The 26,266-nt window shown below is 36.6% G+C and overlaps 1 protein-coding gene across 1 annotated transcript in view; it reads right to left on the bottom strand.

The window, feature by feature from the left end:
• The window catches only part of LOC149569226 (succinate dehydrogenase [ubiquinone] flavoprotein subunit, mitochondrial-like), a 77,141-nt gene that overhangs the window by 10,379 nt on the left and 40,496 nt on the right, over window positions 1-26,266 (bottom strand). The window contains exons 12-15 of the mRNA XM_089821976.1: window positions 21,967-22,137; window positions 13,487-13,556; window positions 13,212-13,332; window positions 13,067-13,104 (exon numbers count right to left, since the gene is read on the bottom strand). Of these exons, the coding sequence (XP_089678102.1) occupies window positions 13,067-13,104; window positions 13,212-13,332; window positions 13,487-13,556; window positions 21,967-22,137 (400 nt within the window). The remainder of the gene's footprint in view (window positions 1-13,066; window positions 13,105-13,211; window positions 13,333-13,486; window positions 13,557-21,966; window positions 22,138-26,266) is intronic.

The following is a 26,266-nucleotide window of genomic DNA, read 5'->3' as shown; positions in this document are numbered from 1 at the left end:
ATTTTTTAATCAAAATTATTGATTTTTAGGATAATTAATTAGAATAATAAATACATTTTAAATGTTCAGAAATTATGCATCAATTTATCATTAATATTTTTTAATCAAAAAAGTTATTGATTTATTGGATAATTAATTTACCATTTATAAATAAATAAATAAAGGCAATCATGGTTATTTTTATTAATGTTTTTCTTTTAAGGCTAAAGTAATCAAATAATAAATTAGAAATAGGGAAAACACGATTATCATATCAAAAGGCTAACATAAGTATTTAATCGCAACATGCAATTGAACTAATTGAAGGAAGCCAACCATCCATTGACGCGACCTTCCAGGTAGATCCCCGTTCGACATATAAAGAGCCATCGTGAATGGAAGAAGAGGTATCAAAAGGGAAAAAGGAGACACAGTCCAAGTATCAAAGACTAAACGCATTCACCATTGTAACGGGAAATAGAACAGCAATCTCAGTATCAGAGGAAGAACCAATTAGCATTGACAAGGCAACAATATGGTCAGTTTATCTTCTACAGGAGCATTTGAAACCCAGTCCCATCAGACCCGATGGACATAGAAGGAAGGAAATACTTGATAGTAAAAGCCACTCTAGATACCGTCACCATCATCCAAGTTCGGCAATAACAATCAAGGAAAGTATAGACGCTCTGAGCACCAATAAGAAGATACGTATTAGGAGAAGATCGATTGGAGCAATTTAAAGAAGTAACAAAGGACTATTTCCCCTGACAAGCATCAATTGCAGATATCATATAGGCTTTGAAGCCTCTGCAAACAAGAAGAAACAATTTACTATTGAAACCAGAAACTTCCAGTCTTCCACTACAACACTCACACGGCAGCAAGGCAAACAAGGACAGTGGGCAATATACAGTGGATTGTTACATCACTGAAGAATTAGAGATTCACCCACAAAGCTAGAATATATTATCAACTCAATAGGCTCAGCCTGAGATATATTTAGCTAGGAATCACATTAACAAACAAGAAAATAAGGGGATCAGAACAATTTTGAACCCAAATAAACATAAACTAAGGCAAAGATCATTTATCTCTGAAGGTCAGTATACTGAAACTTATAGGCATATGCATATGAAAGGATGGATAGGCTATTAAGGTCATCCACAAGGCCTAGACAGAGAAATCTTATAGGAAGGAGGGGTAAATCAGAGATGATTATCCATAGGTCTTAACAAGCGGACATATAGTGAAAAGACGATACTTACTGGAATGTTATCCTAACTGGCGGAAACCATAAGGAACTATCCTCTAGGAGCTAAGTATCTTATCACAGCCTCTCATTAAGAAGGGAAGAATTTGGGATTAGGAACTTACTTATTCCTTTAATTAATAAATAATGATGTGTAATTCCATCAGACTACTAACATCCTTACATGTGCAGAAGAGAAAGGTGGGAAATTAACCAGTTACACTGGGGACATTACAAATATCTTACATCTAAACATTCGGAAGACTATTACTCAGAGTATGTGGTGAATATCATATATTGTTATTCTGGAGACCAATGCTCAAATGTGATATCAAAATGGTGAACATCATATGTTGATATTCTGGAGACCATTGCCTTATTGACTACATGGTGAATATCAAGTGGTGATATTCTGGAGAACATTACTGAGAGTTTTGGTGAATATCATATGTTGATATTCTGAAGGCATACAAGGACTGATACCTCAAATTTCTTTGTCTTAGAGAAAAATGCATACATGGACAAATACCTCAAATTTCTTTTTCTTGAAGAAAAATGCATTAAAAAGGGATCGCGCCTCAAACTTCTCCCTCACAAAAAAGAATTAATAAGTAATTCCCAAGAAATCACTAATGTTGAGACTCCCTCACAGTAAGGGCTTCATTCTCCACAAATCCAAACTTGTCTTGAAAATGCACAAACTTTACTCTCGCAAGGGGCTTGGTGAGAATATCAGTCATTTGATTGTCAGTGTCAATGTACCTCAACTGAATAACATTGCTTTGGACTGTTAAAGTTGTAGCTTCAGTCAGATTGAATAGACCTAGAGATAATCCTTATATGGTTATTGGTTAATCATCAATTAGACAAACTCACATATATATGTGTGTGTGTGTGTGTGCGCGCGCGCGCGCGTGTATGTGAATGTTGTCTAAATGATTACTAACTTATAAATTACCATAAAGACATGTCTCCTCTACACATATCTATATACATTCAAATCTGCATTTGGAACACAGAAAGAATGGAAGTGTTATTACATTTGTAGCAATCCTTATACCTTAACATGCACCATATCTCTAATATAGCCATATTTGATCTCCACTAACTTTGACCTGTCATGAAATACAAGGTTGTAGGCTGCATCACTCTTGACGAATTCCAAGCTCAACTAATATCCCTCTATCGAGAATATCACGACTGATCACCAGAGAAACCATCTTCAGATGATCCACTCCCTCTAAACCAATATGACCAAGATACTTGAAAGTCAACCAAAGCAAATCATTTAGCTATTCCCTCTGAAGCTCAAGTTCTTGCATCAAACTCCTAACCTCCTTGTCCAAGGTTGCCTCTAATGAATTGCCAAACTTCCTCTTATTTTAACTCCTCTTTGAAGAAAGTGATCACAATCAATATAGACTTTTCCTCTTCGAGAAATGTCTCAGCTCAATCCCATGACACTATTGCACATTCAGAATGGATTTATTATCACTCCATCTATAATAGAATGATCTGAAACTATCATATAATTATTCATTAAATCCACTCTTCCAACTTCACACTAGACAACAATGATATTCAAATATATAGCTCAAGAATGAGTTGTCCTTTATGAGTTTGATGCACTCTCTCAATAGCAGCATCCTTTCCTACTCCACTTACGACAATAACATGTGATATTGCAAGGGGAACATGTGGCCCTAAATCAAGAGGGTGGCCTATAAATGTTTTCATCTCTCTTTCTATTTTAGCCTTTATTTTCAGTTTCATTCTCTGCACCTCATCCTTCAAAATACAATTCTTGGTATCAAGATATATATACCAGAATCTTGACAAGCATTATATAGGTATAAGCAATAAGACCACCAACAAATAAATGGAAAATTTATGTTTGTTGTAGATAATATTCACATAGCAATATATATTGCACCCTTTTTCTTCGAACAGCTACATGGAGAAACAAGCTTTCCAAAAATTGGTACAATTTGTGATCAAGGATGATGCTCCAATCAGATTACACAAGATAGCTTGATATGATGCAATATGTCTAATCGGTGATGCAATGCTCACATGCCCGAAAACCTTGTTCTTCTCATTCAAATTTCTACTTAATCAAAATTTAGATTAATATTAGCCTTAGTTTACCATAAAAGTATTGTTTGGTCTGTAGTTACTTTTGCTAGCATTAGTGAGATAGAAATAACAATTAAATGCAAATATAACCAATAATATCATAAAAGAATAAAGCGCACATAAGAGAACACAAGACACAAAGATCTAATGTGGTTCACCCAATCCCTGGGCTACGTCCACCAAACAGCAAGTCCAATATTCTTATTATCCAGTGATTTCAACCTAATTACAATTTGTAATCCCTTTCAACTCAATACCGCTGCAAGAAGCTATGAAATCATCATATATCATAAAATTCCTAACCCTGAGCCATTTTACACAAGACTTTTGTCACTTACAAGATTAGGGCTAGAATATGTTATCCAATAAAAAAAATTAACTCTCACGAACCCAAGGACCTTGCAAGGGGTGCTGCCCCTTGACCCCACCTAGGGCACTGCCCAAGGACAACGCAAGGGGCGTTGCCCCTTAAAATCTAGTAACCCCGTAGAAAAATCTGGGGGGGGAATGTGCCGAATAAAGTGGGGAAAACTTAACCTCCAAGTCTAATTAGGCTCCACATAACAACTTTGTGACATCTACAGATCAGCCTGAACCACACAACATTGAAGATGAGGCATCGTTGGTCCACTCTAAGTGTAGGCATAGCCTATCTCCAATAATGTGAGGCATAGGGTGGTACACATATGAACATGCAGGGATGATAACAGCCAGATATGCCACACATGGACTGACCCAGTAAATGAAGTACTCCCTAGAATGGATGAGCCATTTGGAACAAACCAACAAAAACCTTCATCACTCGAAGGATACATAGGTTGTTCACAAATAAAAAAATTCTAAATACGCATGCAACAAGCACTTCATGCATTGCCACAGAATATCCATTCAAGTAATTATTTTGCTGCACAGTAGCAAATAAATTATTTAAACTGCATCTCTAATACTACTGACTTTCGTCACTATTCAATTGGACCCACCAATACTATTAATTTATAACAAGATAGTTTATTTGCATTGGTTCTCTGCTATGCAAATATTTCAACGATGCAAATTTGAAGGCAGCTACTCACAACTCCTTCGGTTTCTTTCTAAATCTATAACCTAGAATGCTAAAAGTGTGGGAATGGGTCTTCACCAAATCCGGCACTTGTTCATTAAATCCACACCAACCATTCAATTCATTTGTATTGTATTCTATCAAAGAAATATGTATTACTAGGACACTCAATAGGTCATAAATCAATTATATCGCCCTTGTCTTATTGTTTAAACATGCACCCAGGCACGTCACATTGATCTCGTAAATTAATTGGGAACCACAAAGAGAGTCTCCCTGCCTCAACATCAGGAGACAGGAAAATTGGCGTGTGTAGATGACAGGTTTCAAAAAATCCCACAATGCAATGGAAACTCCTAATACGGATATTGCTCAACTTAGTTGTACAAAATTCATTAAATACATCCTATCCAATAACTCATCCAATGTCCCTTAAAAAATAATGCAGTTCTCATGGCCTTGTGTACAACAAACACTACCTATTGCCTATGGTGGAAATGAGAAAATGAGTGATTTACGTCAGCATACACATCAACTGCTATAATGTCCTCGACTTTGATGCCAGTACTTGATTTCTCAGCGTTAGCAAATTGTTTGTCGTGTGTGGTATTTTGTAATTTGATGCAAAGATCAACAACAAAAGGTGAATGAGTCCACAATCTTCAATGCCTTAAGGTACTTCTACCTTAACCACTCTTCCTAGAGTCTAAAAGACTCCCTTGAACAATCTACCAAATAGTCACAAGGTTCTTCACAACCTTCCACACTAGGAAATGATTCTAAGCATCAACCTTGGATAATGAGCACAAACTAGGAAATGGTCACTAATCTACTCCTTGAACCTAACCAACACTTGGAACACTTTAAGGGACCTTCAAGGACCAAGTTTCAACAATAGTTTCACTTCCCCAACTTTCACAATGCAAAAATGCACTTAAGAGGCCTAAATCCTCTAGTAGTACTTTTACTGGTTTTAGGATAGTAACTCAGAATTTCCCCATAGAACTTGACCAACAAACTAGCGTTTCAAATACCCTTTTGGAAGTTACATCTATCACCCAAATGCCAACTCTTCAACCTACTCCTGCACCCCTAAACCCACACAAGCCTCACAAGCCTAATTGGCCAAACTAGGCATGGAACACTCGGTAAAGAACAAGAATGAGTACCTAGGTCTTGGAAATTGGTTTGAAATGCCTTCTCTAACTTAATTCATCATTAAATGACCATCCACCAAGTTCTATGGTTTCATTTCAAGCCTTGCCCTCCAAATCCTCAAAATACTAGCTGAATACATGAAGATATTCAACCTAGGGCACATTCATAGAACCAGAGTAACGAGAATCGCGCTGAAATCGCGTGAATCGCCGATTCAGCGATCAGATTCATGCACCCCGATTTTTTTGGAGTCGAAAATCGTGATCGGCGATTTCATCGGGTGAATCGCATGTATCGGCAATTCACTCAAAAAATCGCCTGAATCGCCATTAGAAATCACCAAAAATCGGCTGGCAACAGCATGCATGTTTAGTTGGAAATAATAAAAAAATCACTTATGTTTTTTGCTTTCTTTTTAACCTTTCCTCTTTGTTATAACCCTAAAGGGCCTTCTAATTGTTAAGCATGACTAGAAGAGAGGAGAAGAGAAAAGAAGAACCATAGGTTATAAAAAAAAAAAAAAAAAAAAACGACGACAAATAAAAAATGTTTAGAATGCATAACGGATGATGCCCAAGGGAAGGGAAAGACATAATCAGGTAGTAAAACATCAGTGGTTCCCAGAAAGAGTGTGGGATCAGAAGAAAATCACAAAAACACTGTGTTCCATATAGTTTTGTGTGGGTTTCAAAGTGCAAATTTGGTTTTGGCAACGGGGGCGCTGCCCCTCGACCTCGCTGGGGGAGTTGCCCCCTAGACCCCCAGTCGCTGCGGTTATCAGTCGTGGGAAGTCTCACCAGTTGATGAGACCTGAAGCTGTGAAGCTGCTGCAGACATGGAGTGTCTGTGGTGGAGAGAACAATAGAGCAAGCCTTTCGAGAGGGGTGATATGCTTTGAAGCACTTGGAGTAGGTGTTGGATGTGAAGTTGTCTTATAAAAACTCTTTACCCCATGTGGTAAACACAAACTTCCATGTTTATATATATTAAGTTTCAACTTCTATTTGATGATGTTATAGTGTGTTTAAGTTATATTCAATAAAGGGTGCATGAAATTAGTCTTAAATTGTTAAAATCTCTACATTTAAAGGGTTTTTTCAAATTTTCCGATTCATCGCCGATTCACCCCCGATTCACGATTCGATTCGGCCGTGCCGATTCCGATTCTCGTTACTTTGCATAGAACCCTTAGTTCTCCTGAGAAAAATCTACCATTTAGGAACCTAAAAGTAGATACCCTAACCTTGCAAATCCTAGGAGGCCGTGAAAAACCAACCATGGAAATGCAAGTCAGGGACCAAACTCCATTAAAACCCTTAATTTCAAGGTTTGCTAACCCAGTCACAGCAAAAAGGCAGTATCTCCCTTCAAACTTAACCAATCTGAACAAAATCAACTGCAATGTAACAAGGACTCAGAGATCTATGAATTCATGCCAATGGTTTCAATCTCCCAATCCGTACAATTCTGTACAGACAATAAATGCTCAGAAAAACTATTAATTCCTTATGCAAAACTGATTGAACATACACCACATCACACCTCTAACTTCCTCGAGGGTGTTCGGATCTAAATACATCATTTCTAACAGTCCTAACCAACATTTGAATGGTTAGAACCGTTACATAGCAAGGTGCAACTTTTTAGCAAAAGTTGTCAGCAATAATTGTTGCTTAAAGCAAATTTTCAAATGTTGTTTCCTAAGACTTTACTAACTTGATATTTGCAACTATTAAGACCCTAATAAGATGCAATGACTCACAAAACACACCAAGAGTCATATTATTAATCTAAATATTCAAAATGCAAGATCCTTAGGACTAAGTGAACTTAGGTTTATATGAATACCTTAAGTTCCTTGACCATACAATAAGATCATTCTTATTACAAACAAACATAAACAAACATCATTCTATGAAGTGAATCATCACTCTATGCAATCCCTTTATTTAAGTTGAATCATCACCATATGCCTTCTTCCATTGTGTCATGTCACCGAACAAGTCACCTAGCTGCCCTGCACCATACTCCTCTGGCTAAAAGAGACTCAAGTCCCTTGAGTGGGAAAGTTTAACAGCTTGACACCAGTCTTTTCAATGTCCTTGGGAGTCATCCAAGTTGCTTCCTCCAAAGGTCTGTCCTGCCACTTGACTACATAGTCATGATATGTGTGCCTCCTAGTCTTTTGTTGATCCTCTTCTCCAAAATACACTCAATGCTTGGTGGAACTTGTTTTGGTAGATCTTGAAGTACATCTGTAAGTGGAGGATCAGTAGAACCCGCAACACCAATGTCAGTAGGGCTAGAAGGTTTATAAGCAGTTTAGTATACTTTCCCTTGGTAAGCCTTTCTTTCTTAAGATGAACTTCTCTTCTCTTTACATCTGTTGCCTGCTTGTATTTCTAAGAGCTCTGTTGCAACCTTTCTCTAACCTGTTGGTGGATATCTATGATCACCTCTGCAAGATCATTTGCAAGGGCACTCCTCTGACCAATATTTTCTACTGCTCTAAGCTCAAACACACCCCTTGGATGAGAGCCATACACAATTTGAAAAGGACTAAGTCCTTTACTCCTATTTATAGAGTCATTGTAAGAGAACTCTGCCTGAGGTAGAATAGTATCTCATACAGCACCATAGTCTTTGGTAAGGCACCTAAGAAGGTTACCTAAAGACGTATTTATGACCTCAGTTTGCCTATCTGATTGTGGGTGATAGGCAGAAGACATAGCAAGATTAGTGCCAAGTCTTTTCCACAGGGTACGCCAAAAATGTCCTACAAACTTAGGGTTTCTGTCTGAAACAATGGTGAGAAGTAACCCATGGAGTCTTACAATCTCCTTGAAGAATAGGCCTGCAATACTTGAAGCATCATGTGTTGTTTTACAAGGTAGAAAGTGTGCCATTTTGGAGAATCTGTCTACAACCACATATACACTGTCATAGCCAGATTTGGTCCTTGGAAGACCCAAAACAAAGTCCATGCTGATTGAATCCCAGGGCTTCGTGGGTATGGGTAATGGTGTACACAACCCTTGGTTGGAACTTGTTCCCTTGGCCCTCTGACAGATCAAGCAAGTCTCTACAAACTTTCTAACATCTGTTTGCATTCTAGGCCAGAAATAAAATCTCCTTACCAACTCCAAAGTTTTCTCAAGACCAAAGTTACCAGCTAGGCTTCCACAATGCTTTTCTCTGATTATATTCTCCCTCATAGAGCACTGAGGTATGCATAATTGACTTCCCTCGAATAAGAGACCTTCTTGGATGATATAATATGCAAAATTAGTGTGGTACCTATCTCCTAATTCCAAACAAACTTGATAAGCTTCATTAAAATTTTCATCATTAGAATACATGTCATTTAAGGCAGAAATACCAACACTCTTCATTTGAATTTTTTGAATGGCTAAGTTCCTCCTGCTCAAGGCATCAGCTACCTTGATGGTTGTCCCTTTCTTGTATTTGATGGAGAAGGTGAATGCTTGTAGGTAGTCCATCCATTTGATGTGTCTATGATTCAATTTCTCCTGCCTATTCAAAAAACTAAGGCCCGATTGTCAATGTAAACAATAAATTCCTTAGGTAGCAAATAATGTCTCCATTTCCTAAGGGACTGAACCATTGCATACATTTCTGGATCATACGTGGAGTATTTTTTCTTTGCCTCATTAAGTTTCTCAGTTAAAAAGGTCATAGGACTGCCTTCTTGACTCAAGACACCACCAATTGCTCTTTTACTAGCATCACATTCTATAGTGAAAACCTTGTTAAAATCAGGTAAAAGCAGTATAAGTTGTTGTGCCACCCTTGTCTTCAGAAATTAAAATGATTGGTTTGCATCCTTAGTCCACTTAAATTGACATTTCCTTCCCCTTTTTACAGTATCAATCATGGGTGCACTTATTCCACTAAAATTCTTCACAAATTTCCTATAAAACCTAGCGAGGCCATGGAAGCTCTTGACCTCACCAGCAGATTTTGGAGTAGGCCAATTCAATATGGCATCCATCTTTAGGTTGCCCTTGGAGATGACAAACCCAAGAAACACAAGCTCTTTCTGCAAAAACACACACTTGTCCAAATTGATCTTCAACTGTTCCTCATGTAACCCCTTTAGCACCATATCAAGATGTGTTAGATGTTCATCCTTATCCTTGCTAAAAATCAAGATATCCAAATAAACAACAATGGAAACATTTATGAAAGGCTTAAGGACTTCATTCATTAACCTCATAAAGGTGCTTGGAGCATTGGATAGGCCAAAGGGCATCACAACCCATTCAAACAATCCTTCGTTGGTCTTGAAAGCGGTTTTTCACTCATCCCCCTCTCTAATTCTGATTTGGTGGTAACCACTCTTCAAGTCAATCTTGGAATAATATCTTGCATTCCCCAAACAGTCCATGAGATCCTCCATTCTAGGCATTGGGAACCTGTATCTGATAGTTATTCTATTGATAGCTCTCGAATTAGTACATAGCCTCCATGTACCTTCCTTCTTAGGAGCTAGTACTGCTGGAACAGCACAAGGGATGATACTCTTTCGTATGAAACCCTTCTCTAATAGACCTTGGATTTGTCTTGCAACTTCAGCATTCTGTTCAGGGGTCAGTTTGTAGGCAGCCTTGTTGGGTAATGTGGAGACAGTACTAAGGTCTATGCAGTGACTAATCTCCCTCTTAGGTGATAAGGTATCTGTGCTTTCATCTGCAACTATTCCCTTATACTTGTCTAGAAAATATGCAACTTCTTTTGGGCCAACTTTTCTCAAGGTTTCTTGTTTGTGTTTCTCCTTCCTAGGCATGTTCTCCTTAGGTTTCATTACAACAGCAAAACATGGCACTCTATCCTCTTTTAGTCCTTTCAAGAATTCTTTTTCACCTATCAACATGACAGTACTAGATGTACTTCTATCTTTAGGCTCTCCTACCAATGGTGTCATAGTGAAAGTTTCCCCATCCTTGGTTAGGGTGTATACATTACTCTTCCCCTCATGTTGGGCATTTGTGTCATATTGCCAAGGCCTGCCTAGAAGGAGATGACAAGCATCCATGTCTACAATTTCACACATTACCTTATCCCTATACTCTCCAATTTGAAACTCAACACAACATTGTTCCTTAACTAAGGCCTGCTGCTCCTTACTTAGCCATGAAACTTTATAAGGATTTGGTGTGGGATTCTCTTTAGGCCTAGTTTATTCACCATCTCAGTAGAGGCTAAATTTTCAGTAGGACCTGAATCAAAAATCACCTTACATACCTTTCCTTTCACCTTGCATGTTGTTTTGAAGATGGATTTCCTTTGAAGAGATTCCTCGTTGAGTGGCATCAAGAGTGACCTATTGAACATCAAACTTTCTCCACTTTCCGAACCTGCATGTTTTAAAGAAGAGGCAACAGTATGGAATGAAGTTGTGCTTTGGCAATCTTCATCTTGGATTTGTTGGATTCTTCTTTCTCCTTGATCAGCTGGTCCTATCTTCTCTGGACACCTAAAGGATTGATGCCCAACCTGATTGCAAGAGAAACATCTGCCAGTGAATACATTTGTTCCCCTTCCTCCAAATCTGTTTCTTGAACTTGATCTTCTGCCTCTAAAGGAACCTCTGCTGCTGTTATCATTTTCTGCCCCTTGACTGCTGCTAGCCTCTCCTTGATGTCTTGGATAGTTTCCCCTTCCATTAAATATGCCTCTTCCCCTCAAGGAGTTTCCTCTTCCTCTATTGTTTTGCTCACCTTTCCTCTTTTGCTTTTCCTCAATTCTGAGGGCAAATTAATAGCACTTATGGACTGATTCCACTGACACCAAGGTTAGTTCATCCTATATGTTATATCTAAGTCCATTGATGTACCTTGCAAGCTTTTGCTTCTCATTTTCATACAATTTAGACCTAAGAGTTAAGGTATGAAATTCTTGGTATAAGTACTTACATCCATGTCCTTTTGCTTAAGATAATGTAACCTCTTGTGGAGCATTACTTCATAATCCTCAAGGACAAACTGCTTCATGATTTCTGCCATCATCCTCTTCCATGTAGCAATGGGATGTTTCTCTTCTTCTACTCTCTCATTTTGCAGGATATTCCACCAACTTAGGGCTGGCCCTTTCAACTTGGCTTTTTCCATTCTCACCCTTGGATATGCAGGTATATCATCAGCTTCAAAATGGTTTTCAAGGGCCTCTAGCCATTCCATACATGCTTTTGGTTCCAACTTCCCATCAAACATGGGTAAGTCCCCTTTACCCTTCCTTCCTACCCTCTTTAGGGCTGCTACCATAATCCTCTGACCTTCAGGCATGTTAGGCAAGTCATCTTCATCTTCCACTTCTTCTCATGGTCTCCTTTTCACACTTGTCCCTTCAACTTTTAAATTTCTCTCCTCATGGCTATATTCTCCTCTCTAACTGCCCTGCTCTCAGCCATTTGCTCCTTCACTATTTTTGCCAATTCAATATTGGTTATCCTCAAGGGGATATCTTCTCCCTCTGCCATCTTGCTCTTCCAAACAGAGGCTTTACTGAGATTTTCCTCCCAAACTTTGCTCTGATAACATGTTGATTTTGGACCTTGTATAGCCATGAGAAATTGTTTGCCCTCCCAACCATAGACAATGCATGATTGTCTCCCCCGAGCATTGCTTCTTCTCAATGAAGCAGATTGTGTATATGTATTTCATTACCAGGATAGGAAGATTTACTCTTCCATTATATCTATTGGTGGTGCCCCGTCACCTAGGTCACCACTCTTCCAAGATGGACCAATATAATTGTATAATTAATATATGATAATAACCTATATAATTAATATATAATTATATATCATATAACTCATCATTTATAATATAATTTATATTATCACAATAATAATATAATCATTATATTATAAAAAATAATATTATCACAACCTTTATGTTAACTATGTCGGCCTAGACAAATCCAACCATAGCTACAGTAACATTAACAACACCAGGCATTCAAACATGGATGCTGTTCAGAATATCATATAATATGAAGAACAAAGAATGAAGCAAATCATCCACATTATCTATATATCTAATTTGCATACATTGCTGAAACAATTAGTCAATTAATTTGGAGAAGAAAACCATAAAATTGTTCATCATATTTTTCTGTAATTTGGTTATCGGGAAAACTTTGAAGAATACTTAGATATTAAAATTACTGACATGTACAAAGCAGGTTCAGACTAAGCTACTATAGGAGTTTCCTACAAAATAAGACGATGCTACAGGAAATGCCAGCTGAAGAACTTGTCCATGACTGAACAGAAAGTCAAGTGACAACCACGACCAATGTTATGGTAATTTAAAAAGGTTAAATACATCAAAAATATAATAGATCTTTGTAAGTAAAGACAATGTTGAAATTGATAGACTTTACTAGAGAATTGGTAGTGGTCATATAATTTTTCCTTTCAGACAAAAATATAATCCATAAATGATGCAGATACTAACCCAAGGGTGTGGTTCATCCATTCACCATCTTCTCTTTTCTGCAAAGAAACCGCCAACAGAAAATCACATCACTCATGCATGCACAAGAACAGAAAGTAGAGAAAAACATTGCAAAAACAACATAAGAAGATTAAAAAATTCTTACTGTAAAGTCTTCACGGGCATGTGCTCCTCTGCTTTCCTTTCTAGCCTCTGCTGAGTGCATGGTGATGCAGGCATTGATTAGAAGGTTTTCTAGTTCAATTGTTTCTATCAAATCTGAATTCCTGCAAAATCAACATGAAAAAGTGAATGGTTTGAGTTCAATTGAATGGTTCGGGCATTTTTTTCAAGAATAGAATAGAGGTGCTACCAAGAACACATCTCTCCCTTAATCAACAAAACACCTTACACACATCCTATATTGATTCAGCATCTTACCATATGAGACTCCTGTCTTTTATCTTGACATCTTCGAAGCTCTTCCATGTTTCATTAATTAACTTACACCCTAATAAAGCATTGAAAGATCCAGTGAGTTTTCAAACAACACATAATACACACATCCATAGATGCAATATGTTTTAACTAAATCATGTAAATAGGAGTCCCACAAATTTAAGGCATATGAATATGGCTAAACTTGGAATAAAATGTTGTTTAGTCAAGTAAATGATTAGAAGGCCTTTTGCATGTACCAGCAGATGACAGCATATATATGCAAGAGAATTTTTAAATGATACCAAGAAACATGAGATTCTATAATTTTTGCAACAACAGAATTAGAAAAATGCTGTGATTCAAAAATAAATAAACATATTGCACGTACTGTAAGTAACATATACATGGCATTGATTTAATCAGCAATCCGAATCAAATCAAGAATAAATTCATTTTAAAAGTATCAGACAAAATGTCAGGATATGCCAAAATATGCTTACTGGTGCCAAGCAACAAAAGCCATCCCAAGAAACACATCTCAAATCTTGAATTAATAAAGATGCCCTGTCCCAAAAATTTTACTTGTATTATAAATATAAAGGAACCTCTAAAGCCATAAAATAATGATCATTTAAATTAACCACCTACAATCTGTGAGAAAAGATTACTTGTATATAAATGGACTGTTATCAACAACACTAATACCTCAAACTAATTGTCAGAGCAGTAGCCTCAAGAAGTCACCATAAGTTGTGGTTTAGAGATTCTAAAAGGAATCTCTCTTATTTATAACCTTTAACAGTCCATGAAGAATCACTCTCAAGAGTATTTCTCTACAAATACTCAACTATTCACAAACTACATAAATTAAGCTATTAGTTGTTATTGGAAGGAGACAAATTGTGATTTCTAAAAAGATTAGCATATTGAAATAAAACATCAATTTAAATGCTGCTTATTCATCAAAAATTCTATGATCATAACTTTTGACGTAAATGCAACAAAAAGGATTTAACAGACTCTGAAACTGAAGTTTACTATCCAATAACTGACACTGTAAATAAGAAGTTGGAAGAAACTAAGCAGGCTTTAAAACACAGAGAAATCTTAGTAAAACTCAACAAAGAACCATGACATGCAATTTAGCATAAATCAATATGAATTCAACAAGGGCAAGCAAAACCAATAAACCTGGGCAATTTATTTATTGGAGTGATAAAAACGTATTACAAAGGCTGCTGTCAAACTTCAATACATACAACACATCTCTGAGTTATAAGTCATAAGGTTTGAATCCAAGTTCGTGTTTGGCAACAACAAAATTTGAATGAAGTTTAACAAGGGAAAAAATTCAGAAAAAAATTGACATTAAATTTGTCTTATGCTTTTTTTGTTTTTTTTAAATAAATAAATATATCCATTCCAATAATTTACCATTATCAATTTATAATAGACTATAGTAATAATTAATGTTACTAAACAGATTTAAAATCATTTCAAAATAGAAAATAAATTTTGAACTGTATGATTATAAAAGAGTTGATTTAAAAATTTGTCTATATACAATAATAAAACTTAAGAAAACAGAATTAAAAATGCATCACTTTTATATATAACGTGAATTTATTACTATCATTAAAAATATTATTACCAAAATATAAAGGATAATACAAAATATCTGGAACTTGGGAATTTCTAAAGAAAATGATGGGTTAACAAATAATATGATGTTCTTGAACTACCTGAAACCCTCAACTTCGGCCGTTTGTTGATCAAAAAAAGTATATGATTATGAAGTAAAGTAAAATGATACTAAATATTTAAATATATTAAACATTAACATTTAATATCATAGAACAGTTGGAGAAAAGCCATGCCGTTGCCAATCAGTTATCAAGAATCAAATCGAGAGAGCCACTTGACATTTGAATAACAACTTTCCAGATGACATTCCAAATTGCAAACTACCACCATGTTACAAGAGCATCGAAGAGTATATATCCACCTCTACTTTCCCCAAGGATATGTCACCAAACAAGAAGAGGAAACTAACTCTGAAGTGTGTAACTTCTCACTTTATAAATGGTTTGTTGTATTAAATAGGTCTTGACCATGTGTTGAAAAGATGTGTCACACAGAAAGAGATACCTAGAGTGCCAAAGGAAGTGCTTAAAGGCTTGGCTGGAGGTCACATGGGACCAAATGCTATAGCATGTCAAATTCTACTGGCAAGTTTATGGTGGCTGACTTTAAACACAAATGCCAAGACTGGGTGGTTGGACGCGACACCAAAAAAATATTATAGGGAACGAAAATTGGCAAAATGAAAAAAAAAAAGATTTTATCAAAAGACTGAAGTTAAAAATATTGTTCGAGTGCTGAAAGTAAAAATTATTAAATAGGACAAATTAAATATTATAATGTATCAAGGGAAATAAAAAGAAGAACATAAACATTAAAAAATTATAGTGGATAGTTAAAACTTTGAAAAGATTAAAGATCGCGTCTCACTTTTGCACACTTTATAATCCACACTCAAACCATTTTTCTCACTTTTTGGCAACTTAGCTCTTGGCAATATCATCTGTCACTCTAGCAAAACATTACAACATTGGCAACAACACTTTTTCACTCCAACCAGAACTTTTTGTACCATTGTATCATACCATATGACCCTTACAACTTCTTATCATCGTACGATCTACACCATATCTATATCTTCAAGTATAGCACCCTCCAACACTCATAAGGCTTGTATATAGCTAAAGTATAAGATGGCATCCACCTTAGCCTGTATGACCATTGTCCTTGGTTGCACTTGCACCAGCATAGCAATTTGGTATGGCCTTTACATCAATACTGTGATTTCCTATGGTCCTTATGTCAATCTAAGAAAATGATTTTCACTCAATTCAACACACAACCACCATACCGCAGTTTGGTCCCAGTGTCCAGTGGCACTCGAAGCATTCTCATCACTCTATATGGACTATACAACAAATTGGGCACATCATACAATATTTGGTAATTTTGTCGGTTCAGCACTCATTGTATGCACACATGTTCACAGTGGTAACCAATCATTGTTATGGTATTTTCACATCAGCATTGTACAAATTACAACCATTAATACCACATTACGGTATTTTCATCTAATATAATACAGCATTATTTGTACCAAATCATATGGTTCCTACAATGCCTTGGAGTGCAACTTCATCCTTCCAAATGGTCAATCCTCTAAAGTGAGCTACAGTCTCAGTCTCATGGGACGGTTATCATAATGGTTTGATAAGGTGTTATAATTTACAAGCATTTTTTGAGTATTTATTTTTCATTGCCAACAACACAAGCTTGGGTCATGGCAAGCAATATCAAAGGAAAGAGACATTTTCAGCCTCAAATTACAATAGGAAAGCCAAAAGGCAACAAGGTTATAGTAGATTCATTCATATGGGAAAACCTAATTAGATTTGAGTGTCAAAGTTGGTAGCACAGTGTGCAGGATGATCACTTGTTGAAAGATGCATTTTGTCATGTTGAGGAAGACAAAGTATAAGGCTTCCATTCTTCAACTTGAGCAGTTTCTAACAATGCATGTGTCTAATGGTAGTTCAATACAATAGAATGACTCACGAGTCCAACATTGACTATACAGGGCACTAGAACATTATCTCTTACAAGCCCACAAAATTCACAAGGGTATTTGGCATACTCTCTACAAGGAGCTCCATAAGCATATGTGTTGAGGTTTCTCACCACCACACAAGAGGAGAGAGATATCATCAAAGTGTGTGCAAGTAGGAGTTAACACAAGAGGAGAGCGATATCATCAAAAGTTCACCGCAACACATGGCAGTGCAAACAAGACCTCATAAAATACAAGTTGACACTGGGTAGTCATGCACTAGACATTGTACTTCAAATGGTAGATTAAATGTAAGGTTTGAGCATACATGAATTTATAAGCCTAAAAACCCAACATGCATTTGGGATATTTATCGATGTCATACACAAACGAAAGTACCTCAAGATGTGTTAAGAAGATTCCAACCAATTGGACAATTAGACCCCATGAGGCCAAGAATATCTTTTTGAGCGCACCTCATAGTCTAGGTGCGTAGTAAGGAAGCAGCTTAGCAAAGAGCGTGGTCATCCAATAAAAGGAAGCAATAGGAACAACTAGTCAAAAGGGGTTTTGATGGCAATAGAGATATTGCTATCAGGATTCACCTATGTAATTATTATGTCAAACCCATTAAGCCATGTTTCATGAGTGGTGGTCGAGTATGTAAATGCAATTAAAGTTAGCATGTGATCAAGTATCTTCATGCAATAGCTTTGACTCAACAAAAAACCAAAAGGAAATCATGTAAGACAAAACCTCACATTGTAGATGCTTGTAATTCGCCTCAATGTTGAATGGAAAAAGAGAAGAGGACTTGAATGGATGAATTTAGATCTCCTCCCTTGATGGCCAACTCCTTCATCTCCAATGAAGAAAGGTTAAATCTATAAAAGGAAATGCATGCTTGACAGATTAGGGATGAATGCCTTCAATGAATGCTTGTTTGCTTGAACTCCTTAAATGCATAATAGCTTGCTGGCTTGAGAACTTGGAATGATTGCTTGAGATGAGATGTGAAAATGACGAGAGGGAGCCTCCTTTTATAGTGATTTCGGTGTGAATTTTTGCTACGGCCAACTCCACTGAGTGGGAAAAGAAAAATGCTTTGCATCAGGCTGTAAAACTTACTGAATTTAAACCCCTGAGGTATAGGCCACCTTAAGTGTGAACTATACCAGCATAGGTCCCCCCACGTATGACCTATACCTAGAATGATTAATTCTGATATATATGATGTGGAATCTGAGAAGCATTTAAGGTTTCGAGGAAAAAAGAAAAGATGAGCAAGAAAATCAAGCAAGAAGGCTAAAATGGGGTGAAAAGGGAAAGTGAATTGGGTAAATGAATGGATAAATGGGAGATTGTGCATAGAGTTTTGAGCAAGATTGAAGGAAGAAAGAGGACCTTGATTTAAATAATGTATGCAATTAAGTGTAATGTGAAATCCTAAATAGAAGAAACGCATGAGGAGGGCTCAAAAATAGTCTCAGAAAAAAGTGCTTACTTCTTAAAACTATGCTTTAGCCCCTACTTAAGCAGGAGCTTGAGACAAGCTCATACTCATGGTAAAGGAAGAGATAAAAGAGAGAAAAGACGATGATTACGGTGAATTGCAAAGAGATAAGATATTGCTAAGTCTAAGGATGTAAGCCACGAAACTAAGGATCCTAACTCCACCTCCATGCAGAAGGGCATGAAAACAAAACAAAAAAAACAAGCAAAGAAAAAGTAAAGATATAAAGACACAAAATGCGTTAGTACTAAGACAAATGTCCAAATCAACTAGTTAAACGCCTCACTCACTATTACCATATCTAGAAAGCTATTGAAAGAGCATAAGTGATCACATAGGAAGAACAAGAGCATTGCCAACGACAATACAAACTCCATGATCTAATCTTATCTAGCTGATAGCAGAGAGACGTAGAGAGAGGAAGAGAGAGAGGGGCGTGATTACTTAGTCCTAGTAAGATTGTTGGTGTTACTATGAATTACACAAAAGATAGAATTGAAATGTACACCCTGCTGGTCAATTGCATCAAAAATCATGTGCCTACTGGCAACTTTGTCTATGTGCACCTCCTGAATGGATACAGATCACTTATGTCATAAGGATTGGGTTGTATGTGCACCCCATGGATGGATAGGGATCACTTATAACCATGGGGATGGTTGTGTGTGCACTTCATGTATGGATATGGATAACTTATAAGTTATAACCATAAAGATTGGTTTTTTTATGTGCACCCCATGAATGGATATGTATCACTTATATGATAGGTATTGATTTATGTTCAGCCCAAGGATGGATACAGATCACTTATACCCATGGCGATTGGTTCTATAAATAAAAATGCATAAGAAAATGTGCAAGGAACTCAGAGTTGCTAAATCTAAAACAACTCCTTTTACCATACACTTTGTATCACACCGTCTCAATAACATCTCATATTCAAATAATGTGCTAGCCTTCAATTATATATTCAACCACAATGATATGCTTGATTAAACAACCTTAACTCAGCCTCTTGCCCAACTCCAAACGTCCGGGATCAATACTCAACACTAATGCAACCTCAGAAAACCACACATCAATTCTTCTAACAATACCATGCCACAGCTATGACCTGCTTGACTTTCTTAATCATCATACACTCCAAACACATCTGCACTTACTAATCAGACTACCTAGACAAAACATACCTAGAATGACCCATAAAGCACTTTTGGCCATAAATCAGACATTGTCCCTTTTTCTTTCACCCTAGCACATCAAATAATTTAGAACAGCCAATTTCTACACACAGCAAATACCATGCATAGTCTTTGTCACGTCACTCTCCCTTATTCAAAACAGTGCCTTCATAATCAATTATGCCCACAAACCATTGACACTAACGGGAACACACATCCTCCAAACTCAAAAATGCATATTCAACCCCATAATGTCCAAAACGGCCAACTGTTATAACAAATCAATCACATCGGACTCATATCTGTTTGAATTTGCAGCCCCAAAATTCTAGATCCACCCAGTATATGCATAAATAAATAATGCATGATACCTTACAAGGATAGTTCAATTGTCTCATACATTTCAATAATATGAATTATACCACCAAGCTAGCTGTATGCATGAAGACTTTTTAAAAGCAGCTCCACACAAACATTCACGTCAAATCAAAAACTTCAATTTTGAATAACTGCTCGACTCCCAAGAATAAAATCTTTTTTAAAACAGCTCCACTCAAAGCATTCATGTCAAATCACAAAATTCAATTTTGAATAACTGCTCAACTCCCAAGAATAGAATCATCTATATCACATGCACTTTCATGTTGAAAATGTGTGACTTCCTTCAAAGAAGTTATACAACCAAGCTATAAGCCGCAACCAATATCTAAAGCCATTGTTCAAATATAGAATACATAAATGAATTTATTTCATACAAAACCACTAAGCTTGAATTTTGGACTCTGTCCAGAAAACATTGAAAAAGTATAATGAATGCATAATAAATTTGGCCACCAAATGCCGAAAAACTAGTGCAGCCCATAAAAGATTAATTCGATTCCTTTGAACATTCAACTGATGATGTGGAATATAATCTGACTTGGCAGCTGAAGAAGACAAGCAAGCAGCTCAAGTAGACAGCTAAGGCACGCAACCAAGTAGCTCAAGCAAGCAACCAAGTAGCCCAAGCAGCTAAAGGAGACAACCAAGCGGCTCAATCCAATTCTTTATTACTTTGAGTAATCCTCTGAAATTACTACAACCTTAATTATTGACCTTTGACACCAATAATGACAACATACACAAAAACAGAAACATACCCAAGTAAACAGTTGTGTTTAAAGTACTAAACATGGTGCTCCATGAAATCAACTTTTTCTAACAAAAGCTTTTGTCTTTCATTTGTATTATTTCAAAGCTCCTGGCCTTGGTACTCTCTTTATAACTTTACAGTGATAGACTTTTGACTTGCATCCCAGCCTGTCTCGCCATTAACAATGTCAATTCAGAAAGAGGTTGACCTGTTTAGATAAATTTGTGGATGGTATTGATCCAAAGCATATAGAGACTTGCCACAAATGTTCCACTCTCCTTACTCAAATAGTGCAGGTCAAAATAAAAGGTGTTAACTTGGATGGGCCCACTCACAATCAATATATCAGGGGCCAATATGTCAACAATTCCTTCTACTTCCACTATAGATGGAGAATTAGTTTACGATGCTCTGAAACATTTTTGTACTTTTAGCAAGGTCTCTTGTTACAACATTAATGTATAAGAAACCAATAACAGTGGGACGCCTTCACTACACTGATGAATTTAGAGGCAGAAATGCAACTACGGAAGATTATCATGGGTGTGGGATGGAGATATATGTTATCTCTCTTATACTAACTTAAAGTGATCCATATATTCCTTGACAAACTTACAAAAGCGGAATATATTTATAAAAATCAAATTATCTATTCCACATTCCTAACTTTCTAGGAGAAAAGTTCTAATTCATTCATTAATCTCCAAGGAACTGAACTGAAGCACTTGAGTTCTACAAAATAATAAGATGATTAATTGATGATTTGTTTGACTCATATTTCAGCATTTTTCATTCAAATTGTGTTTCCACTTTGACTCTTCCTTCTGTATTGTGGAAACTCTTATTAATTTAAAATCATTTTGTCAGCATAAGTTACAAACTTCAAAGGTAATGCTACTGAATTTGTAAATGAGATTGAGGAATCAACAGGAATTGTGCTGCAACATTTTTTCAGAGCATGTTTGCAAATAAAATAAAAATGACTATTCACAATTTAACAAAATAAGATTCCTATTTTAGAATTACCTTCCTCTAAAGTCTCCTGAGTGCGGAAAACTGCTGCATTGTTCTGCATCACTCTCTGCATGTTCAGTCGAATCTTGGAAGTAGGTAAGCTACCATTTGAACTCCTTAATTTATCCAGCCAAGCAATTGTGCTTTCTCCGGCATTGTTTGGCAAAGGTTTCTGACTTTGACCTGTTCTTTCAAGTCAAAAAGGTTTAAAAATTAATGTACTCTGGTTATGACAGCCCAATACTCAAAAAACAAGATGAAAATAATAAATGAGTAGCAAGTGTCGGGGATATTACACAGTCCACAATAAACATCATATTGACATTAAATTAAACAAAATATCCACACAAATTAATTTTCATAGAAAACATAAGAAATCTAAATTGATTCCCACAAAACAAAGTAGGCAGTCTTAAAAAAATTGACTAAATAAAGTATAACAAATACAACATGCTGACACCTGGTCCGAGATAACCTAAATACGCCTCGTAGTATTGCTTTAGGACGTTCATGTTTATAAGAAATCTAAGAAATATTGACTAGTGCCCTGTGTTGTGCCTCGTAAGCCGACATTTTGTGAAATTCCCTTCCAGCCTCGTATTCAGGCCCTTCATATGCCTCTAGAACTTTGTTGCTAGTGTTCTTATTTAATATGGCCAAGAATGACAAAAGGGAGCTCTACCACCGATCTTTCTGGCTTTCGTATAAAATCTCCATTTTTGGTGTTCCACCAAGCTTCAAGTTTATAGTCATGGCAGCCTGGTTCTAAAAGTGCCTGAGACTTGTGCCCTTTACCAGCACATTTTATTCTGTTTGAATGTTAACCTATCGTTTGCTACTGCCCATTACTTAAGTGTTTTCCTTGTGTTTATTTGATGACTTGGCACCAGTATTTTAACATTCTTCATATACATTTGCAACTTTTCTCTATGCTCTGCTGCAAACCAGCAAAAGGTATAGGGATAAACTTTGGTGGCTGCTGTTTCACCCCCCACTATTGATCATGTGTCAAATGCAGTCTGTCAAATCCTGACATAGTTTTACCTTCAAATGGTGGACGAATGTTTGGCATTCTACGGAAAATTCACAGTGATGTGTATATTAATCATTTGTCACAAACCAGGTGCATCAAACCCTGCATGTACTATCCCTTTTTTGGAGACATTAGAAAATTACAAGTCCAACTTATTAAATAATTATAACATGACTTTGGAGCTAAATTAAAACTATTTTAAAAGTCTCTTTTAATTAAAAAGGGGAAAGGGTAACAAAAGGGAAATAAGACAAAAGATAGAAAGGGAATCTGAAGTCGCAGGATGGATCCTTAAAAGAAGACTGAGGAATTCATTTGGATATGCCTGGTTATTGGATTTCAGATCTGTTTTCTCTTGGAGAAACTTGGAGGCAGGCTGCTTTTATTTTCAGAACCAGCTTTGAGGACGGAAACCCTCTAGCCTGACAACAGTGGATGAGAACCCATTGTTCATGGGAGACATTATTTCAGGTGTCTCACTTGTACTTACACTTATCTTTATTGTCCAATCTGACTGTTTTGCTGTATCTAATACTGGAAAACATTGTGTTGTTGTATTGCTGGTTTTATAATACAATAGCAAATCTGAAGTTGTTTTTAATTAAGTATTTCAAAGAGCCTTTACTGGTCCATTGCTGGTATATTCTGTTGGTTTCGTTTGCAAAAGACATATGTTATTTTTATGAAAATTAATTGTGAGTAAATGTGGGCAAATACCCATTTGGGATATTCCACTGCACCACCCTATATAATAATGAACTAATCAATGTCTGACAAATGACTCGTGATTTAAATATAGTGGGCCCAAATTATCTATTTGGCATGGGGCATTGCCATGGAGCATAGAATGTAACAGTCAAGCTTCGTGACCATTTATTACTGCACAAAAGTGAAACATTGAAAAGTGGCTACCATCTTTGGCCATTGCATTTCACTCCTAGCCATTGATCTTAGCTGATCAATGTGAGCTATTGAACTACATGCCACTTGACAAACTAGGTAGCAATAATTAAAAAAATGAGGTGGCCACTTTCAATGCACACATCCCCAAATGTGCCATAACTCATTTTGTCATTGAATGAGAATGTGGAGCACTCACATCAATCCCTGCTATGTGGACCAATGGACAAGTGCTACATTGTCTAGGGTGATAAATGCGATGAAATCATTTGGTCAATGATTGAACATATGCTTGCACAACTTTCATTTGATGGTAATGTTTATGCAGGTTGCATGTTGCTTGTCGGGGAGCAGTTTTAACGTGCAGATTAGATTAGATGGTTAATTTATAATGTTGCCACCTATCCCTAAAAAAGTTAAGGGCCTTCGCGTATTGTCCTAGCCATTTACATCTTTGATAAATGGCCATTGATTGCAGCTACTGATTCGAATTTCAAAGGGAATATGGTGGAATACTTTGGCAATGTTTGCCAACTCCTATTGGTTGTAATTGCAAATGTGCTAACCTTTAAGGTGTCCACCATGCAACAATGAACGGAAAATTGCCATGTGGTCTGAGGAGACATATTCAGTGGGCATGCTATCAGTTTATTCTTTTTGGCTGAAGTGAATGAAAGGTACAAAGCTCCACTTAGAAAAATGAATGAAAAGGAGGACATGGCTCTGGTGGTCAATGGTCATTGGTCAAAAGACCAATACATGATTTCTCAGTGCAAGTGTTTTGTAAGGGCTTGTTATTGGTGACGTGTCTAGTATTGTCAAGTGCTCTTAGGTGGCATGTTTGGCTGGTTCACCCAATTTACTTGGCCAAAAGCTTGACTATGTTGTTGGCCATTAGTGATGTAATACTGGCAACATGTTCATCTCTTATTGCACTGTAGTGAAATTGGCCAATAGTAATGACCTTTACATGCGTTCTTCTCAATTCACCCTTGGTTGTTGATCTTGTGGCAATCAACCTAGTTTGTGAGATCATCTCACAAACTACTTAAGTAATGTGTCAATTGAAAGTGATATGAGATGAATGAAATCAAGAAAATAGTATAAAAACAAATAGAGTAGGAGCTTAAAATTTTACTGGTGCCTTTAGGATCCATTAAAAAGAGGTCAAATCTTGAATGCCTAATCAGCAATAAGGTGGAGCTTTGCCAAGATAAAATTGCTTTGTGGAGTTGTGTTTAAAATTTATAGGATGTAGCTAAGGAAATATAGAAAAAAGGCAAAGCCCATAACTTCTTTCTAAACCCAAAAGTAAATACCTTGTGAAGCACAAACTACCTTGCATCTTAATTAACAATAGAATTCAATAAAATTAAGCACTCATAGGCAACAAGCATAGATATTTGAGGGAGATTGTTTCCCTCGTTCTGCATTGACTTGGTTCAAGAAGACATTCTATTGTACCAATGATGTAGACATCACAATTAAGACATGGCAAATGTTGAATTTTTCCTCTGCAAACGTTAACAAGGGTGCAACATGAGTTCAATAGATTTAATGCTTTTTCAAAGAGGTTGTTGCAACAATTCAATAAAAATGTCTTGCAACAAGTGTCATCGACATAGAAGTTCTAGGTCACGAAGGTTGATTATACATACCATAGATTGCAAACTCGACAAGTTGATTAGCACCCATGAGTTTGTTAAGCATGTAAGAACAATAGTAAAACTCAATTTTTTCCACAGTGACACATGTTGAATGTGGAAAAAAATTCAAGACATGTGAGAAAATCTTTTGAACCTTGATTCATCATTATTAAACACAGACAACAGCAAGCAAGCATTCTAGAGAGAATTGGGAAGACTTTTTAGGGAATTTGAAGAACAAATTTCTAAAATTTTGTACTTGCATCAAGTTTGCTCTCTTTAATTTCAAGTATACTAATTTGCAACTCGTTCCTAATTTTTGTAGAATGTCAGGTTTGTGATAGCTTTAACAGTTGTGGGGAAAGGAACAAGATGCCCTCATCAAGGGAATTAAGATGCAGCTTGTTCCGAGATGCTATTGTAAATGCAAAACAAATTGTTGAAGATCAAAAGAACCAATGGCAAAAGTTTAGATGGGCAATTCTTTCAAATGGATAGATGGAAGTGTTGGGTGGATATTTTGCAACCGACAGTTTTGTGAAATCCAGTCGCAAAACAAGTAGACCAGCCATACCGTATGAGACCAAGTCTCTCTTACATTAAAGGGAAGGCTTCCCCTTCTCACCATTCCTTGCATCAACTCAAAGGTAAGCAAGAAATTGAAAGATTTTGTAAGGGGTGTTACCTAAGTTGCCGATTCAAGTTCGGGGACGGATTTGGGTTTAAGGTTCGG

The sequence above is a fragment of the Cupressus sempervirens genome, chromosome 3, assembly GCF_028749045.1.
Source record: "Cupressus sempervirens isolate cs-2001-9-10 chromosome 3, ASM2874904v1, whole genome shotgun sequence".
Taxonomy (NCBI): Eukaryota; Viridiplantae; Streptophyta; class Pinopsida; order Cupressales; family Cupressaceae; genus Cupressus; species Cupressus sempervirens.
The sequence above is the reverse complement of the archived record's forward strand: the minus strand, read 5'-3'. Positions and strand labels throughout refer to the sequence as shown.